We start from the raw sequence: 20,882 nt of genomic DNA on the forward strand, positions 1-20,882 counted from the left end.
TACCAAACCAGTAGGCTGTAAAGAACTCAAAGAGATCAAATAATCACTGGAACAAGTGGAAAACTGGAAATAGAATTGATAAATGGGAAAAATGAACTCAAATAGAGCTTACGGACTTTACATAAATAAAAGAAAGGACTAGAGAGGATCTCCAACATACTAATTAGAGAGGATGGCACAAATTCAATAACAAAAAAGAAATCCAAGGAGAATAAAGGAAGGAAAATGGTAAGAAAGAAGATGTATGAAGAGGTTGAGGAAGTAATTCATAAAGCAAGAACACAAGAAAGACAACGAAAGAAAAGGTGAACCTGAAATAATAAGATAAAGATTCAATAGACTAATACTCAACTCAACCAATGTTTTAAAACATGGAAGCGTGATGCAAGGTGTTCCACTACCTGGAGGAATGAAGCGTAGCTCAAAACGGAAAAGGCATAAGCCTCCCAAGCACAAGGAGTCATAAACCTCCTAGTGAGGAGGAGTTGGAAGAAGAAGAGGAAGAAGCCCCCCTCCCCCACCTTTCTAGCTAGTGTTATGCATCTTTATTCTTAATATAAAACAATTTCATAAAAATGAAATAAATTGAAATCCCCTTCCTCTTCTTCATCCGCCTCCTCTTTAGGAGGCTTATGCCTCTTACATTCTGAACTACACCTCACGTGTCACACCTTCAGGTAGTGATGCCCTGCATCACTCCATGTTTTAAAACATTGGCCTGTTGATGGTTGATATATCTGGGCATATACTATATATATTAATTATGTTGTATTTTAGGATTTTATTGTTGAAATTTAAATGACCTAAGGGTTCTGAGCAGAGAGAGAAGACAAATGAAAAGGGCCCCTTACAAGTTAACCATCAAGAAAAGAGAAGGGCCCCTTCATTTTCCTTTTTTTTTCTTTCTATAATTACTCCCTCATATTAATTAGAACAAGAACTCCACCCATTAATCTTTTAGTTTTTTTCTTGCATTATTATCACTCTATATTTAGTAGTAAAAAGAACGTGGCCTTCTTTAGTTTTTAATATCTTTTTGACACGCAATTCCTTTACAAAATACTTGTCACATTGAGTGTCTTGGAGTGGTGTGCTACACAAAAGAGTATGAGAGTGCTTGATTTAGAAATCTAGCAGGATCATAAAGCATAAATATGGTAATGTAAGGGACGGATTGGGTAAAAACTTTTTGTTCTGACTCCTATGGTGTCAATGTGTGGAACAAGGTTTAAAATGTCAATGCCAATGAATTATCAAAAAAAAAATGTCAATGCCAATGGAAAAGTTGGTCATCCAAACATAGGAAATATGTCGGAAATGTTAGAAATATTGTAAAAGTTACAGACATGGTGGAAACATTGTGAAACATGCAAAAATATAGAATGATACTTTGTGAAATGATAACAAGAAGATGGCAATCAAAATGAGTAAGTAGATTGTTGATTCAGAGTCCTTTGGGGGTTTGGTTCTTACTTAAGGTCTAGGGTAGGGTGGTTTTGTTTGCTTTGGGTATTATATGGGTTTTGGCTTTTGCTTATTTGTTGTTCTTGTGTTGGTTCTTTTTGCTTTGTATGGGGTTTGGAATTTGAGGGTTGGACTTCTTGGGATGGTTTAGCATATTTGGGTGTTTTAAGCATTAGTTGGGCGTCCTTTGGGTGTTTTTCCTTTTCATTCAGGTGATTGCTTATCACCTTGTATCTTGTTTTTTGTTTTAATATAATTTTTTACTTATCATCAAGAGAGATGATAAAATAAGTGTAGACACACCTTTTTTAAATTATTATCTTGTTCTAAACCATCAAACCAAACTAAGAAACTAAGGTTATAGACAAAACAATATGCTATGGAGTTGTCCTGTAAACCTTAAGAATCAAAACCACGTGACAGAATGAGTTCAAACGAAAATTAAACTCAGAAAATGCAAATGGTTCTAATTGTTTAACCAAATAATCTATTAAACAAACAAAAACTAATATTTATCTTCATGTTTGAAAAGAATATTGAGATGGCTTAAAGGTGGTGATCATGTCCATTAGGTGGTCAATAACATTGCTACTCCACACATCTACAGTATTGTCACCAACTTATGTTATAATACTATCTCTTATACTCAATATAGTGCCAGTAGAGTTTACAGGGGAATATGTCAAATCAAGTAAATTGTGTCGGTACCCATGGAAATAGAAGCGTCATGGAAATATTCAGAAATTTTGGACATTTTAAAGCATGGTGTGGAAATGATCAAAGGAGAGATGAAGTTTAAAGATGTGTCCCAAAAGTGTTTCTTTTACATTAGGGAATGACCAAAATATCATGTTTTGGATCAGTTGTAGACTTGTTCATGGGCTGGGTAACCCAGCGGGCTTGCTAGGCCTTCTTTATCGGGCTTGGACATTATTTAAGGCTTGTAGGCTCAGGCTCTAAATATCAGGCCCAATTACTTTTTGGGCCAGGCTCAAGGTTTCTCAAATAAGCCTAACCCGAGCCCGAGCCAAGCCCAATAACATTACTATATATATGGGCCAGGCTCAAGATTTCTAAATAAGCCTAGCCCGAGCCTAACCATGGTCCAATGATCACCCCTATTGACAGGTCACTTTTGGCACAGACTGACCTCAACCCAAAACCAACCAAGACCCAATTAAGGCTAATCAGACCCCAACCCAATATGGTCAGGTCAAGGCAGGTTTTCCACTTAATTGACCCACTAGCATCACTAGCCCTCAAAACAGTGTCCAATGGGAATGGTCCCTTGACCAATGTGTTTTAAAAGCGCAAGGCGCAAGGGCCAATTTGCCCCGAGGTGCAAGGCGCAAGGCGAGGTGCATGCCTTTTTGAAGCAAGAAGCAAAAATACAAAAAAAAAATCTAAAAAATTAAAAAAAAAGTCAGAAAATGCAAAAAATGCAAAAAAAAATCAAAAATATTAAACATAATATTAATAAGAAATATAAATTTAAATTTTAAAATTACTAGTTTAAAAAACCTATTATCTAAAATCAAAATACATAAACATAACATGTAAAGCATATTCAAATAAGAATTTAAAAATAAAATCAAACATATAAAACATTTTCAAGCATGTAAAGCCCACAATCTCTTTTTTTTCCTCAATTGCATTACTTCAAGTAGCTAATGTGATGTAAAACATATTACATTCCTGATTCTATGAGTCGCCTTTATGTCACACCCCTCAGGGCAAGTCCAAACGAGTCCATGTTAGGGTCTTAAATTCTTAATTCTCACGCAAAAAAAGAAAGATGAATGAATGAACAACATTAGCAAATTGAGGTTCTTGGAGCTTTGGTGGGTTAAAAACAAGAAAAAGTGTACAATTTTCAAAAGGTGCACGCCTGGGACAAGGCGCATCAGGCGCACGCCAAGGCACACCAGGCGTGTGCCTTTTGAAAGTGCTATGCCTAGGACCTAGGCAAGGTGCCTACCTAAAATGTGCCTCGCCTGTGCACCTAGGCACACCTTTTAAATCACGGCCCTTGACTCTTGTTAGAGCATTTGGAAGGTCAAAATAACCAAATCTTTGAACACATCTAGAACTTGGGAGAATGTGGAACCAAGGTTAATACCCAGTCATTAGGATCTGTCATGAAGGAAGAGTTAAAAGATTAAAGCTCATCAACTTTTTTGATAGAAACGACTTAGTTCTTAGTAGCATATACAATGCTTGTTTTTCTACATATGATCTTTTCAGCTAAAGAGTTTCTTCTCTTTTATGACCTACTGTACTTGAGTCACAATGTACATGCTACTCGCCCTTCACACATCTTAATGCATATTTATCTAAGCAAAGAAGCTCAATGAACATTAAGAAGAGCAGCTAAGGACATTTAAGAACCATATTCTGTAATTAAAATGATAAGAAAAATCTCAATAAACCAATTACTCTTTTAGGGTTTCTGCAAATATCAAATTCAGATAATAGGATAAAACAGATTCATCAATTTGGTAAAACTTGACTGAAAATATAACTTTATTAAGTTACCAACAATGCATATATGGAAAAAGCTAGACATGGTATACATGCTCAATCTTGAAAAATGATGGTAAAAAATCTTCAATTTAAACAAAAAAAAATGGTGAAATTTTAGTTGAAAAGGGAAAGTTTACCTGATACTTGTTTGCCCACCTGTTTCAACAAACCAACCCATCCATATTAAACTTAAGTTGGCATAACAACAAATAAAACTGTAGAAGAAACAACTAACTCAAAATTTATTGTATAGAATATGAATAAACGATAGCAAAAAATAACATGCTTTTTTAAGTTCTTAACAAATAATAGCAACTTAAGGACAGTTCAGTCAGTTAACAAAATTATAGAAAGCCCCAAAAAACTTCATCAAATACATTTCGGAACTTATTTTAAGGTTAACCGACTAGCTATCAAACAGGTGTCACGTGCAAAACGTAACCTTATTATTTGGGCATAAATAGCATTAAATCATTTTATCCACGAATTAATATCTGTTTACTTTTGAAAAAAAGGATGTAGTAAAACCATAAAGAATCTAAACAACATATTAGCCCAGGTCAGTTTCTTCAATAAAAGGAATCACAATTAGACATTGCAAACAACAGGTGCAGGTTAGATTGGTATGCACCAGATGAATAGATCTTCAACATGTTGCTACATTTACCAAGCCAAGGGCATAATATGGCTTTATGTTTCCAGTTGATATCACTGTGAAGGGATATGAATGGTGAACAAAACTCCTACCAGTTTCAAATGGATCCAGAAACATGGAATACGGGAAATGCCCAGTGCAAATTGGCACATATGGAATATACAAAGTTGCAGTCAGTCAAAATACCCAAAACACTTATATGGACTATGGGTCAAATACATGAGCAGGGTTTTGACATACTGATATTTGATCATGAGAGGGACCAATAAACATTATTGAGATTCAGCAGTTTCTTATGACTTTCTTATTTGTAATCATTAGTAAGTGTTTTTGGGTGATTAGTTAGTGTTGGGCCCACGGCCCATAGTTTATGTTGTTTTTTTGGAGCTGTTTTTATGTTATGAACAGTATCCTTCCTATTAAGGGCAATATGAGTCTTTGTAATCAATCTTTCTTTCTTTTTTCTTTTTCTCTGTTATCAAATCAGATTATTGTTTTCTCTTTTTCTACTTGGTATTTGCAACCCTGTATCAGCCAACTGCATGGTGAGGTAGAGAGCTGATTAAAGACTTCAAAAGTGTCCAGTTCTTGGTTTGTGGTGGATCTAGAACCCTTTGTGTCAGATCTTGGGTTGATCATAGTAGGACTCTTCCTGATCTTGGGTTGATGAGGAAGAACTGGAGGAGGAAGTCTTGAACTATAGGACTTTTTATTTTCAACCTAGGAAGGGGTGCTATGGATTTTTTAGACTTCTTAGTGTTTTCTGAAGGGGGGGTGGTTCAAGTTCTGGAGTTTTCTGAGGTCTCTAGTGGGAGCAGAAGCCTTTTCTCCTATTTCTACCGGCTCCCACGGGGACAAAAATCTTTGTGGGTGAAGGTTTCTAGATACTAGAAGGTTGCTTGAGGCCTCTAAAAGGGAAAAATCTATTTTTTTCTCATGTACAGTTGATTTTATAAACTATTTTGAGAATTATTAAAGGCAATGGAGTTTGAGTACAAGTCTACCAGTGAAATGGGACTAGGTGGAGGTGCTAGTGACCCTTTTAGGGCAGGGACCATCACTACAATTAGATTGAATGGTACAAACTATTTGGAGTGGTCACAATCAACCAAAATGGCTATTGGTGAAGAAAAGAAACTTAAGACTAATTCTTCCTAGTGGGTGCAGGAGAACAATATGGTGATGAGCTAGCTGTGCAATTCTATGTTACCCAATATAAGCAAAAAAATTTCTATGGGTTATGGGCTAACATATCTAAGGAGATATGGGGTGGAGTTGCAGAGACTTACAGAGTGTGAATGTTGCTAGGGCCTACCAGCAACATTTGGGATGGAGTTACAGTCTTACAAAGACTTACCAGTTGAGAAATCAGGTGATTGCTACTAGGCAAAGAGATAAATCTATTGCAGTTTATTTTTCAGCCCTCAAAACCTTATGGCAAAAGATAGATCATTTGGAGACTGTGGTTTGGGAGAGTAGTAAAGATGAAACTACTAACCAGAAATTGGTAAAGAATAACAGAGTGTTTGAATTTCTATAGGACTTAACCCAGAGTATGATATTGCACGATAGTATGTTCTTTACCGTGATAGTGCAACTCTCTCTCAGGCATATGCCTTTGTGTTTGGAGAAGAGAGTAGGAGGAATGTGATGATAAGGAACTTAAACTTTGAGCAATTTGCTATGGTTAGCACAGTTAAACCTAAGCCTAGTGGGGATATGGGTGGTAGTAATGGTAGGAAGGAGGACAAGAACTTGATCTGTGACTACTGCAAGAAACCTATGCATACCAGAGATGCCTGTTAGAAGCTTCATCCACACCTTATACCAAGTCGTCTTAAAAGCAAAAAAATGTATGTTAATATGGTAGTGATTGGTGACCTGTCTGAACCACCTACCACCATGGTTTCAAATGCTGCGACATTTCGCTAATGTCGCCCGACATATGTCGATGTCGAGGCTCACCGACATGAAAATGGATGGTAATATAAAAATTACATTATTTTGGTCGAAATATCCTATATTTTGGAAATGTTGACCAAATCGGTCCAAATAACCTAAAAAAAGATAATTTTTCCTATTATGTCATTAGGATGTCGACTAACGTACATTAATAATATAATATATTAGTATATTATATTAATATAATACAGTATATTAATATAAATAATTCCATTAATAATTTATACTTAATATTTCAAATAAAATATTTATAAAAAAGAATTAACAAAAATAAAAACAAATGAATAAATTAATTACTTTATAAAATATATTTTTCAAGTAATAAAATATTAACTAGTTAGTATTTTTAAAATATTTATTAAAATTAGAAAATGTTTCTTAAATTTTATAATAAATCATATTCTAAATTTAATATAAAAAATCAGAATAAATTTATTAAACTTTATACTAAATCATAATTTATTATAAATTTAGTATTAAAAATCATAATAAATTCATTAAGTTTTACAAGAAATCAGAATTTATCATAATCTTAATACTACAAAAAGGAGAATCAGTTTATTAAATTTAATGTATTTAACTTTAATATTTAAAAAAATCAGAATAGAAAATATCGAATAACCTTGTAAAAACATCAAAATGCATAACAAATCAGTAAATCGTCATTTACTAATTTGTTATTGATCTTAGTTTCTTAGCTTTATATAATGGTTGGGAATAAGATAATTGTCTAGAAATATGTACTAATGATTCTTTTATCATTTTACAAAATATCATTGCATATTTCATAATATTTCCACAATGTCTCTAATATTTACAATATTTCTCCTCGACATTTCCGACATATGTCCTATATTTTGGTAAGCGACATTTCCATCGACATCGACATTCTAAACCTTGCCTACCACAACTTCTTTGGAGTCAGTTGCAGGCTTGCAGCAATAGCAATTAGGGCCAAGTTGGAGAGATATGGGTAGCTTTTGAGTCAGAGAGAGACATCTAGTTTCAGCTCTTCACCAGGTGGACAGCAAGGTGCAAGTAGCCTAGAGCTAGTCATTCTACTTCATTTTCACATACAAGTAGTTTATATGCCACTACAAATTATGCCTTCATTACAGGTAAGGATGGACCTCCCTGGATTATAGACTCGGGAGCCTCAAAACATATAACCAATATTTCCACCATTTTTTCCTCATACCATATCTACTCCAGTAGAAATAGAGTGTCCACAACTCTGATGGACACTTGGGAATGGTCGAAATTGAATTGTTCAATAAATTTTTCTCCTAATAATTATGTTTTGTAGGATCTTGAATCAAAGAGAACAATTGGGAATGGTCATGAGGTGAATGGAGTCTACCTTCTTGATGTGCTTCCCAGTCATCGAAGTCATCATGTCAGCTACAAGAGTACGGAGTCAGAGCCAGTGGGTCAAAGTATGCTTTGGCATAATCAGTTAGGGAATTTGTCATTTGGTTCTTTGTGTTTTTTGTTTCCAAATATGTTTAAGCCTGTTAAGTTGTCCAATTTGGAGTGTGAAGGTTGTGAACTTGGAAAACATTATAGACATTCATTTAAGGCAAGTAATAAAAGATGTTCTTCAATTTTTTATATTGTGCACACTGATGGGGACCATATCATGTTTCTTTTATGGGTGGCTGCCGTTACTTTCTACTATTTGTGGATGACTATTCACGATATTCTTGGGTATACTTGATGAGATCTCGTGTTGAGGTACCTTCCTTGGTACAACAGTTCCGTCGGATGGTATTGGCAAGTTCAGAGTACAAAGTGAAGGTGTTCAGATCAGATAATGCTAGGGGATATTTTGAAGAAAACCTAGCATCATATTTATTAGAGCATGGAATAGTTTATTAGAGCAACTATACATATACTCTACAACAGAATAGTGTAAAAGAAAGGAAGAACGGAAATATTGTGGAAATACCAAGAAGTATGATTTTGGGGTGATGCAATTCTCATAATCGTCTTCTTGATTAATCAGATACCCTCTCATGTTCTTGGATACACTAGTAGGAGGGTCCCACCTGCAACTAAAAACAAAATCCTTCCTCTCCTTTTTGGCTCGCACCCCCTTGATCTTTAATGTTTACAAATTAAAAATATCCATTCACAACTTTAGTTCTAAGATGGGCATCAACATGCAAAAACTCATCTTTATTTTCAACTTTGTAATTTCTTCTCATTGGCTTTAAATTCTTTGTTGTAACCAGTTGCCTCTTCTCTATCTTGAGAGCCAATTCAAAAGCATGATCTGAATCATAAATTTGAATTGTAGACAATTCATTCTTGAAACAAATTTATTTGTCTTTCACTTATTATAATGTCACATCTGATATATAATTCATTAAGTTTAGAGTATATTGGACTTTAGATAGCATAACCTGCTTGAGATTAATCAACTCCACACATAAATCATCATGAAAATATTGTGGAATGTACTTTTCTTGCAGACACCTCTTCATCTCCACTCACGTAGTAATAGGATATTCACCTTTGTTTTCTAGTTGTTGCTCAAGAGCTCTCCACTATACTTTAGTATGACCAACAAGCTTTGTGCATGCAAATCTTTTTTTTTTTTTTCTTTTGATACTAAAAGAAAATTTATTAAAGAGAAAAAAAGCGAACAAGAGAGAGGTGACAAGCAATCGACTGCAAAGAAGAAGAGACCTCAACACAAGCATGACTCAATATCAAAGCAACCTATAAAGGGACCTTTCAAAACCTAACACCCAACACCCCCTTCCACCTAGGCCCCAAAACAATAGACACAACAAAAAACAAAAACAAAAACAAAAAAAGCAAGATATGAGCCAGCCACCATTACTCCACCATATACCCATCATCACTCTCATCTTCTACTCCAAGCTTCTCCTCCTTCCCCCACAATAACTTTCTCCAAACTCCTCTGAAACTCTTCAATGGCTTTTCTAGAAAATGCATCTCCTCACAAAAAGGACCATTTATTTCCAACTTCAATATTTTGTTAGTGATTTTCTCACTATCTGGTCCAACCTTCTCCCTTTTTTCTCCTGAAATCATGCCAACTATCCTTGTGTTAGCTCCGTTCCTTTCCTCAATATTCTTGACTTGTTGTTGAGCATTAACCATCTATGAAGCTGAAATCTGATGGCAACTCAGTCCCCCCCAAAGAACAACTCCCTCCAATAATTTCGTCTTCATTCCTTTTTTCTTGTAAACTTTCTTAAAATTTTTTGTACGACCAACACCAACCAGGCCTAGCTTTAGTCTAGAGAAAACTATAATTACATGAACAATATGCGTCTTACTAGAAGCCTTGTGCTTCTTAGGAACCAAACCGTCGTCAATAGTTTTGCATCTTTCATCCAAATTCCTCCTGCAACCCAAATCAACACCCAGCTTACCGACCACAACCTCTTCAAAACGAACTAGAGAAACAAACGAAAGCTCGTCATACTTGGCATTTGCTTCTACGAATGGGTCACCTTCTTCAACCCCAATAATCTCGTTGGTTTTCATAATGATATCCAATTGGTTCGAAATATCCCCCAAACGTGACTCCATCCCTTTTCCTCCTCTATATCTATCAAACGTACCTCCACCAAAGAAGAGCCAACTTCTTGAGATGGCTTGAAAGCATCATCCTAAACAATAGAGACATCGTACACTACAATAGTCTCACCACCACGAAGAACGCAAGTCTCCATTGATAAACCAACCGCACCATCTGCACCATTAGAACTGTCAAAAATAAAACCAACAAGCAACTCCTCTTCAACTCTTTTAATCGTTTTATCACTTCCTTTGTCCCCTCTCAAAATCTCCCTGACCCGACTCAATTTTCTTTTTAATCTTCAACACTTTTTTCCTTTTAAAAGTGACACTTCAATTCTCATCACGAAAACATAGACAATCGGTTCCCAAGTTCCCCCTTATTAACTCTAAGCCTCAAAAGGAGTTTCCCACTCAAACCATCAACCAACTTCTCAATTCAAGGAGGCTTTTCCACTCCAATGCTCAAACTTTTCTCTCTTTCTCCACCTGGTCCCACCTTATTATCTTTTTGATCCTCCATGTGTCCCACCAACTCCTTTTGTACACCATTCCCAACACTTTCCCGTGAAAGTGGACCTAGGTTGGGATTCGAAACGTCTTTTGGTTGGGACTCCCCTTGGCTCTTCAAATCCCCACTGTCACCCCTCCTATCAAGATCCACTTCACTGCCTTCCTTAGGGGAAATTCTTTCCATATTTCCCAAACTACCCTTGTCTTCAACCTCCAACTATGAAACCTTCAAGCCAAACTAACTATTGGACTTCCCACCTATTTCAGCAAGAAATCGTGGCTTTTATTGCTCATCCTCCCCCATGTACCCGTATTCTCTACCCATCTCTTCGAATAAGATCCCTCTACCACAAGTCTCAGATCGTAAGACTTGGACACAAAGATAGAGAAGAAGGCACCAAATCGATTTCATCTAGTTCAACCAAGATACGTGCACAAACAAGACTCCAACAACTCACAAAGATAGAGAAGGCACCTGATGGATTTCATCCAATTCAACCAGGATATGTGCACAAACAAAAATTCTCCAAGAGCTTGTCTTAGAATTAACAAATTTGAATCTTCCACAAGCATCACCCACTACTTCAAAAGTTTGAAAAAAACAAGCGTGAAGAGGAATGTCGTAAACATTAATCCACACCAAGCTTGTTGGACCTAAACCTCTAAGTGCCCAACTCGGGGTTCCATCTTTCAATCCCCAGATCAGGAGACCAAAACTGAGTGTATTGACGATCCAAAATATTAACTACCTCTTTGTTTCCGAAAATGAACAAAAATAAACCAGCATCACTTGGAGAAAATTATTTGACCTCCAAGCAACAACCACCCACTCCTTCAAAGGTTCTTCATCTAGGTCCGAGTTAACAAAATGACCCACCAAACTCCTCTTAAGCAAGCCCAATCGCCCAAACACACTCTCGTTCAAGTACACATGCACCTCCCTTGATATCATTATTTTGTTACCAAGAAATATCTCCTCCACTCACCCTAATCGGAGTTGCATGTGGAACCTGCACAACCCCAATCTTTGCTTCATGTGTGCAAATCTAAACCTTTGTTTTTCAGACATATCATGCCCATCAAAATATTCTTCTAGTTCATGTTAGCAACCCAATCAAAGAATGCTTGCAGGTCTTCATCTCCCTTGAAATTAGGTATTTCCTTCTCTTTTAACATTCTTGAAAATCTCATTCCCATAGCCGACATTATTAGATCTACTCCACTAACTTCTCAAATAAGTCAACCATAGACCCATCATATGGTTCAAAGACTCAATCATTGATTCTAGGCCCATGAGATTGTTTAGTAAGATTCCCTAGGCCTATAGAACTAGTCACTTTGTGAGAACATAGTAACTAACCATTAGCTCTGATACCAAAACTGACATAGCAAGTCTAGAACAAAACTAACACAAGCTAAAAAGAGAGAAGAATAGAGAAATAGGAGAAAGGGTAGAGAAAGAGAAAAAAGAAAAGAGAAAAGAGAAAAGAGAAAAGAGAAAGAAATCCCAAGGAATCACTCCAAGGTCCTAGAATCACTCTAGGGTTTGTAGCAATCACTCCATACAACAAACTTGCAAAAGAGCTTTCAAGAAATTTTCATTCATTAGCTTCAAAAGGAAGAGAATAAATCTATTTATAGAGTGACTTGTGTGGCCCAGAATTCATAATAATTACAAAAAGGGTAAATTACAAGACCCCCTTGTACTATGGGGTCTGTGACAAAGACCCCCTGTACTTTGTTTTGCGACAAAGACCCCCTTCCATTAGCCTTCTATCCAAAAAGACGAGAAGTACGCCATTGCAATATTTTTTAATCCCCTTACTGCCCTTGTAATAACTATTCAAACAATTTTAACCCTCTTTTCTTGTTTTATACAAAATTTCTCCCTCACGATTTTCGGCCACACAAGATTTCTCCCTCACGAGTTTCAGTCGCAAGGGATATGTACAGAGTCGAGAAGATCTGGAAGGCATCGAAATCTAAACCTATGCTACCGTTTGCCACCGGCGCAAACGAGACGTGGGCCTGGGGCATGGAAGTTGGACCCACCATCTGGTTCTGCTACTAGTGATGGTCTAACAAGAACGCTGACGTGTCGAGAGTCGGCAAGCAGCTCTGCAACCAGGGACAGGCAAGATGCGAAACCGGACGTCGGTGACTTGTTGCACCATCTAGCGGAAGTTGGCGAGGTCGGCCGTGATGAAAGTGGTGGGAGACCGCTTCGATGCCCAGGACTTGCGCTTTGAGATCTTTCCGATGGCGGCGAGGACAATGTTCTAGCGCTTCGTGGCCATTCCGGGCTCCGATCCTGAGCCCGTGGTGTTGGCACGGTTTCAGGCTTGATGAGGTTGAAGATGGAAGTGACCGAGTTGGTATATGCTGCTATTGTTCAGCGCCACAGAGGAAAGCGTCGGAGACCCACAAGTCAGTGAAGGTCTAGAAAGTCCATGGCTCGAGGCTCACCAAGCTATCAGAAGATGCCATCTTCTTGTACTTCCTTTATCTTTCTTAACTTGTTGCGATTCGAGTGTAAGTCCAAGTGAAAACAAAAATGATAGAAATAACAGAACCTCTCATTGCATAGTTCTGTTATTGGACGAAATTCACTAGAAAATCAACGAATTTGCTGATTATGGCGAAAAGCTAGTTGTACTCGAATTGGTTAGACTTTGGAACACGTAGATCTAAAGGAGAGTACAAGTAAAGATGGAAAGCCAGGGAAAGAAGAGATTCGACAAGCTATGAAGCGCAGAAAACAGAGAGAATAGAAAGTAATTGATAATTCGATGAAGTTGAGATGAATTATAAAGCCTGAGAACAGTTCTGAAAGCAGTGTAAAACCTAGAAGAAATACCTCAAACCAAGCGAATCTAAGGAGAATTTGCGTGAGGAAACTTCGGAACAAAGCTCAATGAAAAACGAACAGTCGGAGGAAACCACTCCACTCTCCGAAGAAAACTAACCAGAAAAGATGAGAACCAGGGGAGTGTATGTGAAAGTATATAAAGAGAGAGAGAAAGGGAAGGAATAAGTGAGAGAATAAGCGCAAAAAGAGGAGAGGGAAGAGAGAGAGGAGAAATGAGCGTTATATCGAGGAGGTTGCCCGTCCCTGGTCCCATCCTTAAACTAGAACCCCAACGTCCCAGTACCCGGTTGCAGGGCTGCTTTCCTGTTTTTTTATCAATCAAAAAATTCCAAATTTGATTTTTCAGCTCCTGCATTAGAGGTGTCAGAGATGAAGAGGATAATATTATAGCTTTGTACTTAGGTCCTATTGGAGTTGGTGACAAAACAAGAGCAGAACTCAAGGCCACAATTTATGGAGTACAAAAAACCTTTGGAGATGAGAGCAGAATTCCATTTTTTTAATCAATCAAAAAATTCCAAATTCGATTCTTCACTCCTGCATTAAAGGCATTCAGGGATGAAAAAGATAATATTATAGCCTTGTACTCAGGTCCTATTGGAGTTAGTGGCTAAACAAGAGCAGAACTCAAGGCCGCAATTTATGGAGTGCAAAAAACCTTTGGAGATGAGAGGAGAAAATAAATATTGAAGGTGATTTGAAGGTGGTGATAAGTTGGTTGCTGAATACAGGGGAAATTGTATGGATTTTAGGAATGAGATAACACAGTTTAAGTGGCTCTCAAGAAACATACAGTTGAAAATTAGATGGGTACAGAGGTCTGCAAACTCATTGGCCGATATGTCAAATAAACAAGCGGTTAACAAAAACCATATGTTTTGGGCCCAATTGTAATGCAATATTCCCATACTGTAATAGGAGAAAGATAGAAGGGATATGCTCTTATAGTCTTTTCCTTTTTGTATTTGTAAGGCAGCTGCTAATTTAATTTCTATGCCTTGACCATCTCAATCTCTGGGATGCTAACCCTTGCATTTCTCTTTATTCTAATAAAATTGATTGTTATGAAGTTATCCATCAAAAAGCCAGTTCATCATTTATCATAGGACCTTTGCACCTTATAGATGCCTAACCTAATGTGTAACTTGATTCAGATACACAATTAGACTACCTATTTAATTTCTTAGCAATATCAATTCCTGTATATGAAAGAGCTAAGCCCATCCCAAGAAAAACTAGACCACATTCAATTCATCTTTAGACTTGCATTATTCTTCATACATCATAGAAAAAGTGTCTAATTCCATAATTTTGGCATATTCTTTCTTGGAACATGTAATAGATGTCAATGTTTTCCTAGAGACCAGAAAAAGAGCTTTTACCATTGACTGAACCAAGTCCATTTCAAAAGGAGGTAGAAGAGCCACTAAAGACTAGCAGTTCAGAAAGAGGGATGGAGGGAGGGGGAGAGAGAGTAGGGATGGCAATTTTCCCTATCCTGCTGGGTACGCGACCTCCCCAACCCAATCAGATCGGGTATGGATACTGCTGTAGCGAGGATGGGGACAGGGAATAATTGGGAAACCCAATCAAGGACAGGAACAGGGATAGGGAGTGAAATCCTAGCCCCAACTTAACCCCAAATATATTTGTGTGGGTGTATAGATTTATAGATATATATATATATATATATATATATATATATTTGGAGTCGTAATTATATATTTGTCCAATATTTGTAGCAGAATTATTGTAATTATACAAAACTATTTTCAAAATTTAAAATATATATACATAACATTATTTATATTTTAAATTTTGAAAATAGTTTTATATAGTTACAAAAATGCCACTATAAATATTGGACAAATTTCAATTTCTATGCTATCTCGGTGATTAATGGTGTTAGTTTAAGTGTTAAACCAAGTAAGATTAATTTTTTTCTTTCTTTTAAGTAAATCTTTTTCCTAATCATATATGGGCTCCCATACCCTTCAAGGCAAAAGCAAGCTTTAAATAAACAAAAAAAAATATGGATTCGGGTCCCAAATGGGGAACCCATCTTCATCAGGTCGGGGGTGGAGGTTCATTTTTCTACCTGATGGGGATCAAGGACAAGGGTGGGAAGTTACTTAAAAATCAGGGATGGGGATGGAAGTCTGGTCCCTACCATTCCTATGAGAGAGAAAGAGAGAGGACTCTAAGAATGAACTACTTGGCTCCAAAGTTTTCAAATACGGTAGAAGAGCCACTAAAATCTAGCAATTCATAAAGAGGAAGGGAGGGAGGGAGGGGGAGGGGGAGGGCTGTCAATAGGACTGGATTTGGTCCAATCCAATATTGGTCCATTTAAACATGAACTGAACCAAACCCGTACAAACCAAATCAAATCCAGTCCAAATAAAATGCAAATGGACCGGATTGGGTCCACTCCAATCCAAATTGAATCAAACACCAAAAATAATATGAGAAATCCAGAAAATATGTAAAAAAACTACAACACCTGCTGCAATCCAATCCAATTAAAATGCAAACGGATTGGATTGGGTCCAATCCAATCCAAAGTGAATGAATAAAAGTACTTTATTTAAAGTGCTTTTGTAAAAGTACTTTTATAAATGTGCTTTCGTAAAAGTGCTTTTATAAAAGTACTTCCATAAAAGTGATTTTCTAAAAGTGCTTTTATAAAAGTACTTTCGTGAAAGTGCTTTTATAAAAGTGCTTTCATAAAAGTACTTTCATAAAAGTGTTTTTATAAAAGTGCTTTCGTAAAAGTGCTTTTATTAGTGCTTTCATGTAAAAGTACTTGTATAAAAGTGCTTTCATAAAAGTACTTTTGTAAAATGCTTTCATAAAAGTACTTTTCATAAAATTACTTTTATAAAAGCGCTTTTGTAAAAGTGCTTTCGTAAAGTACTTTCATAAAAATGTTTTTATGCCGGCTTCAGTTTTGATCGGTTTCAAATTGGACAAGGGTTTGGCCTCATGATCAAATTATTGGGAATTTGGTTTAGGTCCGATTCAGACTGATAAGAATATGGACCAATTTATTTTGGATTGACCAAATCCAATAATTATAACAAACCATCCAAATCCGACTTGATAAGGTTTGGATCGGATTGGATCCAATCCAAAACCAGTTCATTGGCACCCTTAGGGAGGGGGGGAGAGAGAGAGGACCCTAAGAATGAACTACTTGGCTCCTATGTTTCAAAAGAAGGTAGAACCATAGAAGAGCCACTAATGACTATCAATTCAGAAAGAGGAAGGGAGAGAGAGGAGGGTAGAGAGATAGGGAAGACTCTAAGAATGAACTACTTGGCTCCAAAGTTATTAGAATACTACAACTTACAATATTAATTGCTATTCTATTCATACAATTCTGTACTTCATTTATTTTGTTAATTGTTTTCAAGGAATTTTTTTTTAATTCTTTCTAAAGTAAAATATATTAGAGATATGCAATCATATTTAAAGACATTTTTTGGGCTTAGTTTTCATGATACATGGATCCAAGAGCCATCATATTTATGGCAATTAGTTAACTTTGACATAAAACTTGGTTTTATCATTTTCTACTTAAAGTCTATAAAATAATAAAAACCTCATTACATTAGTTATATAAAGGGTTGATATGAAGCTGAAAATGCATACAATTATTATGTTACATATTTACGCTTTTAGTCTGAGAGTGGCCACTTTGTGCACAAAAATGCTAAGGGTTAGGACCATATCCGCTTTTAGTCTACCCCTACCAAGACTGCAGATCAGTGATTTAAAAGGCGCACCTGAGGCACGCCTAGGCGCACAGGCGAGGCGCATTTCAGGGTGTGCGCCTCACCTAGGTCCTAGGCACAGTCCTTTCAAAAGGCGCACGCCTGGTGCGCCTAGGCATGATGCGCCTTGCGCCTCAGCCCAGGTATGCGCCTTTTGAAATTTTGATGTTTCGCTCACTCACTGAAGCTCCAAGAACCCCCAATTTGGTAATGTCGTTCATTCATTCATCCTAATAAAATGTCTTCTTAAAAAACAAGTAAAACTATAAAATCATTATTTTTTGTGTGAAAGCTAAGAACTTAAGAACTAACGTGGACTTGTTTAGGCTTGCCTCGAGGGGCATGGCACAAAGGCGGCTCATAGAATCAGGAATTTAATATGTTTTACATTACATTAGCTACGTGAAGTAATACAATAGAGTGAAAAAAGAGATTAGAGGTTTTAAATGCTTGAAAATGTTTTATATGTTTGATTTTATTTTTAAATTCTCATTTGAATATGCTTTACATAATTACATCTTATGTTTATGTATTTTAATTTTAGATAATAGGTTTTTTAAAACATTATTTTAGAATTTAAGTTTATATTTTTTTATTAATATTATGTTTAGTGTTTTGTTTTTGAAAATTTTGTCATTTTTTTTAATTTTCTGACATTTTTTTTATTTTTTAGCATTTTTTCATAATTTTAAGCCTTGCTTCAAAAAGGCGCGCGCTTCACCTTGCGCCTTGCGCCTCAAGCGCAAATTGACCCCTGCGCCTTTTTTGTGCCTTGCGCTTTTAAAACACTACCGCAGATAGCTGTAACCAACATTTGGAAACACTACAACAACGTTTTTTATCAGCGTACACTATAGCAGCATTTTGTTTAAGTTTTTAATTTTTAAAATTTGTAGAAACATAAACAATATTTTTTTTTGTAGAAACATTGCTTATGACACAATGCATGATCCAATTCAATTCCACCTTCTCTGTGACTTATGCTACAATTACAATGTTCAAAACATTGCTTTCCTCTAGGATCCCTCCAAAAGCGGGAAAACTTTTTCAAACAGTCTTAAAAGCAGGAAAATCATAACCTTATCTAGGAAATTAAATAGGAATATGGAGCATGGAACTTCAGATTATGTCACGAGATAAGCCTAAAGAAAAAAGAAGGGGACTATTTGGAAAAGGGAAGAGAGATACAGAAGACAAATACAGATAATGGGAACCATGAGGAAAGAATGGAACTTGCTGCCAAAGATCTGTCCTCATCAAAACCCCATTAAAGGAGAAAAGAAGGTAAAACATTACAAATGAACCTGAGCAGACTATGAGCATAATTTGTCAAATTGAACATTAGAGTCCCACACCAAGTCATCAAATACACAAAATGCTATGTGATAAAAGATGGCTAGATGCTTATTGCTTAAGTGTACTTTTCACCAAAGTGAACAATGCAATGCTTCTTTCCATAATTCTTCCTAAAAGCAGACCTTCTCATTCAGATTGGACAGTAACTTCTTTTTCCTTTTTGAGGAAAGGCAAGGTATGATGTATTGTATTACTGTAGAAAAAGGGGGAAATTGCCCATAGGCCATCTTATATCCATAAAATCTGTACTAAATGATGTCATACAATTGCTTTTTGAACTGAATATCTAAACTATGTTCTAGTTGATACTCCTAGGACATAAAACAAAATTTAACTATAATTTATTTTTACAATTTAGTTTTTCAATTTTCTTTTCTGACATTATGTTAAATTTATATACCAATTGTACTAAAGCTTCCCCATGTTCTGGAATTTGGAAATAGAAGCTTCACATAATTAACGAGAAACGAAAAGCAGCAATTCATGCCAAGAATTCAGAGCACCAAATCCAAGCAAATTTATTGCATATAAGCATTAAATTTGTTTTCTTTTTCCATATTCACAAACTTGACACACAAATCTGCTTCACTGAATGCTGGAATGTTACATGAAGTTTTTGGTTTCATATTATTTGTTTTGTCTTTGACAGGTTTCCAATAATAAATCCTACAGCTATCTACTCAGCAGTACCTTGACTCCTAAATGGCACTTTTCTCTTATTTTGGTGGCAAATCAAGACCCTATGATATTGTCCAAATTTCAACTGAGCTAAACCCAATGGGTTTATCGCATTAGATTTTCCAAATTAGATATTTTAAATAATGCTTTTGTTTTGCAAGTTCAAGATTCAGGTCAATAATCACATACAGATATAAATACGGATATAAAGCACCATGCTTCTTTTTTTTTTTCCCTCATGAATCAAAACAATCATAACAGATAGCAATACCGTGTTCTATCATTAAAATGGATAACAAAGAAAAGGCCGAAAACAAGGCATAGAGAAACATACCCAGATCCCAGACTTGAAACTTGATATTGTTGTACTGCACGGTTTCCACATTAAACCCAATTGCTGCACCATAACAAAACCACTCACTCACATAAGTCAACAGTACAAAGAAGAGAAAAAACTTATTAGGAAAAGATAACCTAAAGATTTAATTTTAGCATACATACTTGGAATTGTGGAGACAACTTCCCCCATCTGAAGTCGATCTAAACAAAAGTTAAATTAAGGTCCAATATATATCAAAACAAGCAAAACCCGAAAACCACGGAAAAGAGAAAAGCGCAAAAGAAGTTAGAAAGAGAGAAAAGGATACAGAGAATTGTCGTTTTTCCAGCATTGTCAAGGCCAAGAACAAGGATCCGAGCTTCCCTGTTACCGAAGAGTGAAGAGAACATTCGAGTAAACAGGATCCCCATTGTGGTTCTCGAAGAGAGGACTCAGCACATCAATTGTAGCAGATCCAAAGCTGAGATGCCTCGATAAAATTCAGATCAGATCCGAGAGCAGAACCCTTTCCCTCCTGCACACCCAGAACAATGGCAATGAAGAAAGAGAAAGATGGAGATCTGACAGGGGGATGAGGATGGATTACATGCCTTAATAGAGAACAGGGTCTGCTTGCTGGCTTTGGTTCTTGTTTTGGAAATTGTGAAAACAAAAGATCTAACTAAAACCACCCAAAATGAAAATGTTCTTTACAATTGAAAAACGCTTGAATTGGAAGCGAGACAGAGAGCTCTCTCCGAGTGACCAAACCGAGAAAAATAAACAATAAAGAAAAATGAGAAGGCCAATTGGAAACTGGAATACACGCAAGAGAGTTTTATAAAAGTCTGATAACGAGGAATTGGAAAAACCGGAAAACTGCGATCAGCCTGTACCTTTTAACCAACGGCGCAGCTCGGACGGGAGAGTGGCGAGTGGTTCAACCATCCGGTTTGACCATTTATCATGCTTAAATAAAATTTACAAAATTTAAAAAAAAAAAGAAAATAATTTAAAATTATCTTTTAAAACTAGGCTTCGGTTACACAAAGAAAATTATCATTTGATAAAATTACTTTACATCAAAATAATGATATTATGTAAGGGTAAAAGGGTAAGTTTGGCCTTAAGTCAATATTTCTAAGAACCAAGCAACTCAAAAAGTATGTTGGCCACCATTCCCACTTTAGATGTTCTAGTATGAACTTGTTG

At 36.3% G+C, this 20,882-nt stretch overlaps 1 protein-coding gene and 1 pseudogene across 1 annotated transcript in view; both read right to left on the minus strand.

Moving 5' to 3' along the window:
• Positions 1-20,544, minus strand: part of ARF3 (ADP-ribosylation factor 3) — a 32,692-nt gene extending 12,148 nt beyond the window's left edge. The window contains exons 1-5 of the mRNA XM_088959934.1: positions 20,282-20,544; positions 19,999-20,205; positions 19,853-19,891; positions 19,686-19,748; positions 4,125-4,143 (exon numbers count right to left, since the gene is read on the minus strand). Coding sequence (XP_088816060.1) covers positions 4,125-4,143; positions 19,686-19,748; positions 19,853-19,891; positions 19,999-20,101 — 224 coding nt within the window. The 5' untranslated portion in view covers positions 20,102-20,205; positions 20,282-20,544. The remainder of the gene's footprint in view (positions 1-4,124; positions 4,144-19,685; positions 19,749-19,852; positions 19,892-19,998; positions 20,206-20,281) is intronic.
• Positions 12,438-13,295, minus strand: LOC148843726 (calmodulin-binding protein 25-like; annotated as a pseudogene).
• Positions 20,545-20,882: the final 338 nt, after the last annotated feature.

This window comes from Nelumbo lutea, chromosome 8, assembly GCF_056320005.1.
Source record: "Nelumbo lutea isolate HS-2025 chromosome 8, American lotus-T2T, whole genome shotgun sequence".
Taxonomy (NCBI): domain Eukaryota; kingdom Viridiplantae; phylum Streptophyta; class Magnoliopsida; order Proteales; family Nelumbonaceae; genus Nelumbo; species Nelumbo lutea.